This window comes from Arachis hypogaea, chromosome 12, assembly GCF_003086295.3.
Source record: "Arachis hypogaea cultivar Tifrunner chromosome 12, arahy.Tifrunner.gnm2.J5K5, whole genome shotgun sequence".
Lineage (NCBI taxonomy): Eukaryota > Viridiplantae > Streptophyta > Magnoliopsida > Fabales > Fabaceae > Arachis > Arachis hypogaea.
Genome location: NC_092047.1, coordinates 104677641 through 104690513, shown reverse-complemented (window position 1 = coordinate 104690513; position 12873 = coordinate 104677641). Strand labels below are relative to the sequence as shown.

The 12873-nt window shown below is 29.8% G+C and overlaps 1 protein-coding gene across 1 annotated transcript; it reads left to right on the top strand.

Moving 5' to 3' along the window:
* The first annotated feature begins 3691 nt into the window (after positions 1-3691).
* On the top strand, positions 3692-11006 carry LOC140172835 (beta-glucosidase 11-like). The gene is made up of 13 exons (XM_025777984.3): positions 3692-3935; positions 4023-4092; positions 5722-5777; positions 5954-6029; positions 6699-6770; positions 7528-7615; positions 7788-8043; positions 8472-8587; positions 8936-9156; positions 9534-9565; positions 9669-9756; positions 10391-10481; positions 10607-11006. Exons 3-13 carry the CDS (start codon positions 5727-5729, stop codon positions 10839-10841), a joined length of 1326 nt encoding a protein of 441 aa, XP_025633769.1. The 5' UTR covers positions 3692-3935; positions 4023-4092; positions 5722-5726; the 3' UTR covers positions 10842-11006.
* Positions 11007-12873: the final 1867 nt, after the last annotated feature.

The following is a 12873-nucleotide window of genomic DNA, read 5'->3' as shown; positions in this document are numbered from 1 at the left end:
AAGAGCTAGACTCTAAAGTCTTGCGCTTCTTCTTTTCTGGCTCAGGGGAAGATCGGGGAGGAGGGGACGGCAGAGAAGAGGCTAAAGAAGAAATGACAATAGGTTGGGTGGGGGTCCTCAAACTACGAGAAGAGGGTGGAGGGGAAGGAAGGGAAGAACCAGTTACCCTGGCGCCACCGACTCTGACGCGGGACCTCGCCTTGGTCTCCTAAACTCTCTAGTAAGACTCCCTGGAATTCTTCTTCGCCATCTCTGCAAAAAGCAATTAGGAAGCTAAAGTCAATGAAACAAGTCGGAGAAAACAAGTCGGGCGACCATCAGGTCAAAAAATATGATGAATAAACAAAAAGCTACCTAGTTGAGTCTGGACAAAGATCGCAGACCCCTAGAGAAACTTTTTCGTATCTAGGTAAGGGGCTCTCCCCCATACTTCTCGGAGGAATCCCACAATGGCCGCCTCTACCTCATCCAAGTCCTCCAAACTATATTTTTCACAAGGAGAGGCCTCTAGCCAGTACAGGGAAAAACGAGAAGAAGAATTTTCATCCAGGAAAAAGGGGGTGGTGACCCTCTACAGCTTGAACTTTGAAAAAGAAATTTTTGAAGTCGTGGAAGGATTCATCAAAAAGGGTAAAAACTCTCCGGCCTTGTATGGCCCGGAAAGACACCCCACTGAAGGGCTTAGTCATGTGGAAGAGTAAAAAGAAAATCTCCAAAGAAGTCGGAAAGTCTAACGCATGGTTGATAAATTGGTAAATTTTCAAAAAACTCCAAGAATTAGGGTGAAGCTGGGTAGGAGCAACACGGCAGTGACATAAAACATCTATCTCAAAGTCGAAAAAAGGAAGAAAAATACCTAAACGAGTAATCATGCTCTCATACATATAGAAAAAATGAGGGGCTGCCTCAGAAGCCCTCCCAAAACAGACCCGGTCTTCCGGACCCGGGGCAATCAGTTCATATTTCGGCTCATCCTCATCAGAAGTACAGAGCCTATGACGTATGCAGAGATCGGTGATGTAGTCAGTATCCACCCAAGGTTCCTCCCCAAGAACTGTACCGTCAACCCATAATGAAAGAGACTCTAAGGTAGACATCTTTCTAAAGGGGGCAACGAATCCTACAAAGAAAAAAGGAAAGAAATCAAAATAAAGTCTCTAAGGGTCTGAGGTAGAAGTTTTCAAAACCAACAGAACGGCTAAAACTACGGTCAAACACTCCTCTGAAACAGAAACATGCAAGTAAAAAGCATTTTTGTGGTAAAAAGAGAAGGACTGACCTTTACTTCTGAAGCAACGGGAATAGCAACAGTTGACCGAAGGCAAGAACAAAGCTTTCTCCAAAACAAGAGTGCACAAATATGAAGTTTTCAGAAACGAAACAACGAAAGAGAGGGAAAGTATTTATAAACACGCTAGGGGCATAATGGTAAAAACGGAAGCAGTCATTAATGGGTGCACCGTTACCAATGCAATTAATCCCTACGTGTGGATACACGAACTCCTAACGGACGCGACGCTTGATTAAATGCAACTATGGAAATTCAAAAGGTCACGTCGGTTACGGAAAGTCACGTCGGTTCCGAAAAATCACGTCGGTCCCTCTACAGGTCGGCTACAACTCCGAGTAGAATACTCGAACCCAATTCTTGAAAGAAATTGGGCTCGAGTATGAGCACTGTTCATACCCTGGCCCAACGCTAAAGCTCAGGTCCAAGTGAAAGGCTCAACCCAAAGGATTGAGTCTCACCTTACACCGACCTTCTCCTGAAGAAGTCGGTTCCCACCACGACTTGCTCTAAAAGAAGTCGGGGACAAAAATTAGCTAGCAGATAAACACTCATTCAAACGAGTAACTGCCTCTAAAATCTCTCAACCCACTTCCAGGAGCCATATCTCAACTTCCCTAGGATAAAGGGACGGTTATCCACCTTAAAAGGTAGAACTACTTCAACGGTGGTTATTGGTTCACCATTATAAATACACTGACATCCCTCAGGTATCTCTAAGTCCCAATACTCTCTAAACCTGCTTACACCTTGCTGACATAGGCATCGGAGTGTCTTTGTAGGTACCACCCCCCGTTCACTTATACTCACAAGTTGACAGAGGCCTCAAAGACGCGAACCCGCTCGAAGACTTCCCTCCTTAGACGATTGGGTCAACCCAACAATTCCAACCCACTAATCTCTGATTACCCATCGTAACAGTACTCTAATTTCCTCAACAATAGAACTATGGACCCAATGGTGGCCATGCAAATTGAATAAAATTCTTTATTACATAATGCCATTTAATAATGTATAAGGACTAGTAAAAATCTAATTGATATGAGTTTGTACTGTGATCATGATTCGATACTTGGTGTAGCATGCCAAAGAATAATAAAGTGACAATTAATGGAAAGTTAATTAGTATAATCAACATGAGATTGTATATATATTTCCTATAATATTTGGATAATGAATGTTTTGAAGCATTTACATTTTATATATGCATGATATAGCACATTCAAATGTTCCGAAGTATTTTTGTTCTTCCGAATTTAAGAATTATTTTAATAAAATTATAAAAAATAAGTTGGAGATACGAACTTTTTTTTTTAATATTGTATTATTAAAGGTGAAATCTTTTATCATGAACTAAATTATGTGTTAAACATTATTATGGCTATTTACAAAATATCAGTGATATTTTATGTTTTTTCAATTAAAATAATATTTTTCTAATAAAACATCAGTGACGTTTTGTATTTTAATAATTAAAATAATTTTTTTATAATTTTAATTCTTTTACTTTTATCCATCAGGTTCTGTTGGGTGTCTCATTTAGATGCATTTGAAATTAAAAAAAAATTGTATACGTGTCAACCATTGAAGTATAATACTTGTTATTTATTGGGACTACTAATGCTCTCCTTTTATATATAAAGGAGATATACACAAGATAGATAGATTTTATCTCAGTTCTTGATAGTGTAGTGAAATAGCGATACATTGTTCGCATATATTTTGTGAAGTTATTAATATAAGATCCGTGAAAAGGAAAAATGGAGAGTTATAATTGCAGTTGAACTGCTCAACAAGTCCATCACACACTCACAAAAACTGTGTCATGCTTCCAATTTCCAAGAGCCGATTTTGAATAAAATAGTTGTGTGGTGTGTATATATATAGTTTGAAATGTTCAATAAAATTTATATTTTATTTAACAAAAAGAATTCATAAAATATTATACACTTCATATATATTTTTAAATGAAATAAAGCAATATTATTATATAGGTTCACTAAACATGCTTACATCATCATCCCAGAAAAACAAGTTTTATTCAAATCAATTCTAGAACTATGGTTACTTTTTTAAAATTATTGTCTCTTTGAATAGGAAAAAATTACCAAAGACTTTAATACACGTCCACTTTTAGAGCCCTTGAAATAGAAATAAAATAAATGAATGACACCTCTCGACACTTTAATAGTGTAATTGTCGTATAGAAAGAACTGGAGAAAACTAAAAAAGAAAATCAAAAGAGAATGAAGTGCTATTCAAATATTCCAGCATAGGGCCGGCTGACCAATAAAAGCATAGGTGTTTCTTTATGTTCCTAGCAAGTGTCAACAATAACACTGTGTCCACAAGAATAATAATATTATATACTATATGCTTCTTTTGACATTAACCATGCATTATATATTTATTACTATTACTATATACATGCTAGCTTCAACATGTTATAGGTATTCTATTCCAAAAGAACTAACAATCTCAAAGCATAAGAAGAAGGAGAAGGATGTGGAAGAAGGGATTTGTTGTGGTTGAATTATAATTATTATTATTGTTGGTATGTTCATCAGTTTTGTTAGTGGTTGATGGATTGAGAAGAGATGAATACCCGCCTGAGTTTGTATTTGGTGCTTCAACATCTGCTTATCAGGTTCTTTAATTTCTGCTCTCAAATGAATGATATAGTTTTGATAAATGGAGTGATAATTAATAAATAAGATATATGGGATGAGAAAAGGTAGAAGGTGCAGCAGATGAAGATGGAAGGAAGCCAAGCATATGGGATACTTTTGCACATGCCGGCAATGGTACTACTCTCTCTTTAGAACTATCTCTTCAGAATTATGTTAGGTGTGAATCAAAATCAGTCATCAAAATCAGTTACTAGTATAAATTGAAATATATATTGGAATATAAATACAGGTTAAAAATAAATTAAATTACACATATATTTATACACAAATATATTGATGGCTAATTTTAGTGACTAATTTTAGTGTAGGAATAGCATTTTTGATCTCTTTATTGCTTTAATATTTTCTTCTTTTTTGTTTTCTGTATAGTTTGAAGAATTAGTTTGGTTTAAGCACTCCTAATATTTTTAATATTTTTTCAGTAATGTTAAATAGACAAAAAATAGTTCGTCTAAACTGTTTAAATATGTCTTATTTAATATTATTTACTGTAAAATGTATTAAATAAAATTAAAAATAATAAATTTTAATAATTTTTAATTGTCAAATATTTCTATATTTTTTAGTGATACTTTAAATATGTTATTAATCATTTTCATTTTTTGTATTAAATAGATTATTTTAGAAAGATAACAAATTTAGTTATTACTTTTTTAGAATATTAGACATATTAAAATTTTAATAAAATAAAATGATAAATTAATTTTTCATAATTTTTTTAAGAGATAATTTTATCTTTATTTTTGTTTAAAGAATAATATAATTGAGAGATTAAAATATTTAAAATTTTAAAAAATTTAAAATCCAATTTATCTAATACTCTAAACAAATTATTAATCAAGTTTTTTTAATAAAAAATTAATTTATTCGATCCAACCTATGCTATATACTTCTAGTTTTCTTGACGTGATGTACTCAATGACGCACATATCTATAATTCTAGTTTTCTTTGTGGTCAACAATCAAACATATACACTTCAGTTGACTTGATTACAAATTAACACCTTGGGACTGCTGACCACAGATTCAATAATTCAAATGTGAGAACTTTTTTTGGTGTCACTCAATTGTGAGATTTATGGAGGAAGTCAGTTCAGACTTTAAAAGAAAAAATATACGGTATAAAAAGAGTATACTCTTTTGTATAGGAGTAAGCAATTTTTTTTTTAATTATTTTGTAAAGTATAATGTTTTATTATATATTTTTTAAATAAATTAAAAGAAAATATTAGAAAAAACATTGAATAAAGAGACTATATTTGACAAACCGATTAAAAAAAATATTGAATGTGATATATATTTAATAGTTTTGATTATATTATTTTTTAATATTTTTAACTATTGAATTATAATTAATTATTTTCGTTTATTGTGTCATATATATGTGTCTCTCTTTCACTAAATAATGCAACTAACAAACCAACATACAATACATATTATATATATCCATGATAATTTTAATATTTGAATATAATAATTTATATTAATACTTAAAAATAAAATAAAAATAAAAATAGCCCAACAAACAAGTTAAGAGTCTCTTGTTATCGTTTTGAAAAAATTATGGGAGTTTATGTAGCCTGAGAAAGAATGCATGCATATGGTTGAATATACATTCATATGTGATAGATCGATGTAAAATCTTATAAGCTTTTATAATTTTGCTAGAACTCAACATATATGTTGCAAAAGTCTTAGTACCCTTACAATAATAAATTACCACTTTTCAAATTAAATTTACAGCAAATATGTACAAGGGTGATGGAGACATTGCGTGCGATCAATATCATAAATATAAGGTGAGTACGTTGTTGTTATTATTATTATTATTATTATTATTATTATTATTATTATTATTATTATTATTATTATTATACCATGGCAACATTAATTATATCTTTGATATATAATATGGTTTAGATTGATAAATTATTAATGACCAATAATACTTGTATATCTCATAAAAATTAAATAGGAAGATGTCCAACTCATGGCCAAAATGGGATTAGATGCCTACAGATTTTCGATATCTTGGTCAAGACTTATTCCAGGTTATCAAATTATCCTTTTTATTAATTTAAATTTTTAAGATAAATAATTTTATAACAAAAATCAATAATATAATGCCTAAAATAATTTATGTCAAGTGCTCTTTGTATTAGATATTCACTTATTTTGATTTCGGTAATATTAGTAGGGAAACAAAAAAAAAAGTCAACTTATTTTATATAATATTTATTAATTATTATAATAATTAATAAATAGTAAGATAAATTTCGACTGTTTTTTCTTAATTCTTTTTTTTTACAGAATATTTTGGTTTTGATTTATGGTGTGTCATGGATAAAGAATCTTTCTACTTCATAAAAAAGATGTTACTTCCCCTCCGGCTTAGAACAAATGCAAAATTAATCACGCACAAAAATATGGAATTGATTTAGAAATATTTTGATTTTAAATAAATTAGATTCATGATATAAAAATTACTATCTTTTTTATATCTACTTTCTTTTCTCCTATTTATTGTTTCTCATTCATTTAATAGGATTATTAGTATACAAATTTGATTAATATTGTCTAATTTTTTAAATAAATATTTATTTTGGGCAAAAACATATTTTATAAATAGAACTTAATTACTTTATACCAAAATGAAGATCATATTATTGTTTATTTATTGGCTATTTTTGCTCTGAGTTCTAAATTTCAATTACCACCAGATGGGAAAGGGCCGATCAATCAAAAGGGATTACAATATTACAACAATCTTATCAACGAACTGATAAGTCAAGGTTAGTGGGAAAACTTTATCTTTAGTTTATAGTTTATACTAATATTTCAAAGATTTAGTTAAATATTTATATTTAGAGTAAATATCGTTTTTGTCCCTAACATTTGGGGTAAGTCTTATTTATGTCCCTAACGTTTAAATTGTCCTATTTGTATCCTTAAGTGATTCAATGTTATCCTACTATCAATTATATTAACAAATTAGATTATATTTTTCAATTATTCTCACTTGGATGTATTCATTCTCAATTAGGTCTCACTTGGATGTGTTTGATTTTAATATTATACCCACTATTTATGTTTAGATTCAATTATGTCCCTAGAAAAGTGAATTATGTAAATGTTGTAGGAATTAGTTTCAACATTTGATGAGCTATTTTTTGGAGTAGATCATTGATTCTATTCCAGACATTTGTATTCTAACTTCAAGAAGAAATTTTTAAAACTCAAATTAAAGCACTTATGATGTGTAATTGACGGCAGGATAACATTGAATCACTTTTACAAACGTTAGGATACAAATAGGACGATTTAAACGTTAGGGACACAAATAGGATTTACCCAAAACATTGGGGACAAAAACGATACTTTACTCTTATATTTAAGATTTAAATTTTAATGTTTTATATATTTTCTATAAAAGTTTTATAATTAATTATGTTAACATCGACTTTTAAACATACGTTAGTAATTAATAACTAAGGCAAGTCCTTCCATTATTTATTTATTCTTGTCTTTTAATTTCTGTTGTTCTTGTAGGAATTCAAGCACATGTTACATTATATCATTGGGACTTACCACAAACTCTTGAGGATGAATATGGAGGATGGGTTAATAAAAAAATTGTGTATGGTTCCCTAACTTCAAATATCCAATTAATTTGCATAATTGCATGATCATCTTAATTTACGAAAGAACCAAAATTTAAATCTTAAATTATTTATGTTTTGTGTAATTTAATACATGATTAATTTGTACATTACTAACACATTATTCTGTACACTTGCATACTCTTGTAGAAGAGACTTCACAGCATTTGCAAATGTGTGCTTTAAAGAGTTTGGAGACAGGGTCAAACATTGGTCGACAATTAATGAAGGAAATGTTTTTTCACAAGGTGGCTATGATATAGGATTCTTACCACCTCAACATTGTTCACCTTCCTCTATATTTAATTGCTCTAAGGGAAATTCTTCAACGGAGCCATATTTGGTAACACATAATATGTTGTTAGCTCATGCATCAGCTGCAACATTGTATAGGAACAAGTACCAGGTAATTAATGTCTACTATTTCATTCATCTTGGCCTTCCTTCTAAATTTGGTGACAATGGTTAGATCAAATTCGAGAACCTCATCGAAGAACAATTTAATTAGTGATTGAATTATATCGGTTCAATTTGATTTTCTGACACCACATAATAAATTAGACATTATACAAAAAGTTATAAGATTTTAAAAGTAAGACTTTACTTTTAGATACCACTATTCTATAAACCAAGTTAGGTTGGTCTATTAGTTAACTCATTAGTCCGCTTAAGTAAATATGAGAGTTCGAATCTCACTTTGTGCATGCAGCCACTCATTAGTTAGCGATGAACTCTTAAATACAGCTAAGCTAGCTAAATAAATCAGCTCCATACATGTGCAAGAAAGTCTCACATCACATAAATTAACTATCAAACATCCTATGATTAACGCAGGACAAGCAACATGGATTTATTGGGTTTAATCTCCTTACTTTTGGTTTTGTTCCTTTAACAAATACTAGTGAAGATATAATTGCTGCTCAGAGGGCTCAAGACTTCTTTCTTGGGTGGTAAGTAAGATATTAATTAAAAGAGCAATCCTTTAGGATTAGTATAATTTATTGTTTTTAGCTGCAGTTAGTCAGTAAAATTTAAAAATATTGTTAAAAATATAGTTCTAGATTGCTGAACTAAAAGTGTTGAATTATTGGCTAAAGGTGTTGGCTATATAAATTAAAATTGCTTAAAATTACTGGCTCTTAAACTTTTCTCTAATTATAATTATATTTGTTTTTAATGTGTCAATTGTCATTTTTCCAATGAAGGATATAGGCATATAAGCCTCCAAGGCTAAAACATAGCATTTTCTCTTCAGATTTCCTAATTTAATTTGTTTTGTCCGTATTTTATGATTGTAGGTTTTTGAGTCCATTTATTTTTGGAGATTACCCTGAAACCATGAAAAAGAATGTTGGTTCAAGGCTTCCAATATTCACAGAAAGTGAATCAAATTTGGTGAAAGGTTCAATTGACTTTGTAGGAATAAATTTTTACTATTCATATTTTGTTAAGGACAATCCTAGAAGCCTATATATAAAGGATAGAGATTATACAGCAGATATGGCTGTAGAACTTACGGGTAAGTTTATACTATATTCTATTTACTTGATCCTTAAGTTATCATCTATTTATTTAATTGAGGGGAAAAAAATATCTAACAGTAAATAGTTATTTTCGAACTCAAAAAATTTTGATTTTGATTTTGACAAAACAGATTTCAACTTTTGTTTTTGACAAAATAAATTTTAAATATCATTTTTATTTGACAAAATAGACTAACCGTTAACCGATCATTTTGGACATTTAAACTATGTTATTCAACAGAATTGACATTTAGAAGTTTGATTTGTCATCAAAACCAACGGTTAATTTTTTTTTTTTTTATCAAAATCAGAATTTTTTGGGTGACAAAATATTTATTTACTCAACATCTAATTATGTTATTTTTGGATGTAGCTTATACCTCAGAAGAAACATCTAAGGATGAGGTAATAGTAGCATTGGAATCAAGTACAATGATTCTTATCTTTTATGCATAGACACCAATAATGTTTTACACTTGTACACTAACTAGCTAGTTGTTTGGTTCAGGCCCAGATTATTCCATGGACTTTGGAAGGATTGCTTGACTCACTGAAGAATATTTATGGAGATTTTCCAATTTATATTCACGAAAATGGTTCATCTCTCTTTCTCTTCTTTATCTACTCCGATCTAATATGTTTAATTTTTAAGGACAATTTACATTACCTCTTTAATTTTGACATTTTATGAAATAGAAATGCTAGGGGTCAGCAATTTTTGTGATTTGTAGCGATCAAATAGCCATCAATGATGGTTTTAATGGTGTGAGATTGATGTGAGATTTTATCCAATGGCTCACTCTTCTTTGCTAGTTACATGCTGGCCAGAATTTAACAAAGTTACTGGCTCCCTAGACTTTTTCTTTATGAAATTTACCGTGACACTCTTCTATTTATCAAATCAAGTTGGCTTCTCTGATCTTAAGAAAATATTGTTATATTTATCAGAATCTTTAGTATATAATTTATAAACTATAAGGATATAGGTATATTATTATTATTATTATTATTATTATTATTATTATTAATTTCCTTTTTACAAGTCAAATTGAATTTCACCAAACGTTAATAGATCAATAAGAGTAATTTGCCCTGATTTCCATTGTTTTTTGTGTCTTCATGACATCAACATCTCAAAAGCTTCCAATTCTTTTGTCAACAAAACCAAAGCAATAATTTTCTATATATCCTTGAGTGATATAATTTATAATAAAACTTTGGACTTTACAGGTCTACAAACACACAGAAATTCATCATTGGAGGACTGGCCAAGGATAAAGTATTTACAAGAATACATTGGTAGTATACTTGATATGCTAAGGTACTTCCATTTTCATTTTTGGCATGTATTTTTCTTTTTCCATAAAAAATTATATAACCTTTGCTAATTCAATTTTTCATCAACAATGATAATTTCTAATCATATTGTTTTTGTGATGTTGTAAGGAATGGACATGATATAAGAGGCTATTTTGTATGGTCTTTCATGGATGTGTTTGAATTATTGGGTGGATATGAATCAACTTTTGGGCTTTATTACATTGATTTGAATGACCCCACTTTGAGGAGACAACCTAAGCTCTCTTCTCAATGGTACTCTAATTTCCTCAACAATAGAACTATGGACCCAATGGTGGCCATGCAAATTGAGAAGAATACCTTATTACACAATGCTATTTAATGTAATAAGGACTAGCTAAAATCTAAGTGATATGAGTTTGTATTATGGTATGCCAAAGAATAATAGAGTGACATGATTCATGGTTTGGTTTAATTATAAAGAATAATTGAAGCTTGTACATTTATATATGCATGATATACCACAGTCAAGATTGGTTTGGTTTAATTTAGTACCAAGATTTCAGCTTTTATGTATTAAGATGTGTCCCAAGGCAGCTTTAGCCTTTAACACCATCCTTTTCTCTCTTGAAACTTTAACTCCACCAATATTAATTTAAAAGTTTTCTGGTCTATATATACTATTTCTTTCGAGGGTTACCTAAAAACGGAGATTTGGGAACGTGAGGTTTAGACTCCTTCCAAAATAACGTTTGACTTGTTTTGGTGCCGAGATGTCGCCGTCTAAATTTCTCGTGAGGAGGTAGAGGGTGGTACATACGAAAGACTTTGATACTTAATTTAGTAAGGACTTTGAACAGGTTTTTTAGTATACTGGGACTTGAATATACTTGAGGTGTGTCAATACGTTTATAGTAGAATAGATAACCACCTTTTGGAGTAATTTCACTTTTGTTGGTGAATAACTGTTCTCTTTATGTTGAAAATTTGTTAAGATCTACCTTTTAGATGAGGTAGAGATAGTGTGAGAGATATTTAAGGAAGTGGTTACTTATTCAGATAAGTAAGACTAAACTTTTCTTGCCGTGTCCAATCTCTTAAGAAGTCGGATCAGTAAAAAAGGCCACCTTTTTTTAGTTGATTTTTATTCTTATTAGAGCTAACTTTATGTTTTTGGATCGGAATATGAACACATACCTAACAAAAATAATAGTTTTATGAATATATATATATATATATATATATATATATATATATATATATAGAAAGACGTTAAACAACAACAACAAACACTCAAGTGCCAGACACATCCATCTTATTGTCACCTACATTCCCGTCTTTTGCATTGGCTGATGGAGATTGTAATCCCGGATGAATGGAACTTTCGCCACAAGACCTGTGAATCCTAAGAAAAGAGTTCTGAGGAATGTGATATGCGTAGGGATGAGATAAGCGTTAAATGAAAAAGCGCGATTTCACACGATTCTTATCTTATTTTATATATATATATATATATATCAAAAGAAATTTGTGCAAAAATTTATGCAAACTTAAAAAAAATAGTATGAAAAGATATTATTTATGTTTTTCTATTAATTTAAACTTTATAACGAGTGATGTTATAAACACTCTATAACAGTTGGAAAACATATATTGACATACATCCGTTTACACCTAATAATTTGTAGTTTTAACACTTGGTATTAATTAAGCACTAAAACTATTTAACTGTTTTTAAATTTTCTTAAAATTTTGTATTATTATTATTATTATAAAAAATATTTTATTTTCAAGTATAAAAGAATATATCTTATTTTCATTTGAATAAATTTATGTAATAAAACTAGCTTTCTTTTCCTCTTTTTATTTTTTGGAACAAAATTAGTTTTAGTACCAGAATGAAGTGGGACATGATTAGCCCATGTCAACGGATTATAGAAGCACGTTAACATAGAGTTAAACTTCACTTTGGTCTTTAAGATACTAATTATATTGATTTAATCTTTAATTTTTTATAATTTAATCATCTAAATTTAAAAAAATGTACTAATGTAGTCTTTCATATATTTTTCGTCATCAAAACTCAACGTCGTGTGCAGGGACGGATCTATGTGGGTGGTTGTGGGGGCCACTACAATTTGAAAATTTTTTGAGTAGTATATGATAATAATATTTATTTGCCTCCATTAAATTATTAAATTTGACCCCAACAATAATTTTTTATTCAATTTTTGGTATTTTATAATCAATTTAAAATTTTCATATTACATGTCATTAGAATGATCAATTCTCAATTTAAATGAAATTTATGTTTTTTTTTTAGAAATTGACTTGAAAGAGTATTATTTATCTTTTTTTTATATTAGTTTTTATTTTTTTTAGTAACAACTCCATTAATTTAAAGAACTTTCTCA

Coding starts and splice junctions, on each gene's coding strand:
- LOC140172835 (XM_025777984.3), top strand. CDS start 5,727: ATGTACAAGGGTGATGGAGACATTGCGTGCGATCAATATCATAAATAT. Junction 8,044..8,471: donor TGTATAGGAACAAGTACCAG/GTAATTAATGTC, acceptor TGATTAACGCAG/GACAAGCAACATGGATTTAT. Junction 9,157..9,533: donor TATGGCTGTAGAACTTACGG/GTAAGTTTATAC, acceptor TTTTGGATGTAG/CTTATACCTCAGAAGAAACA.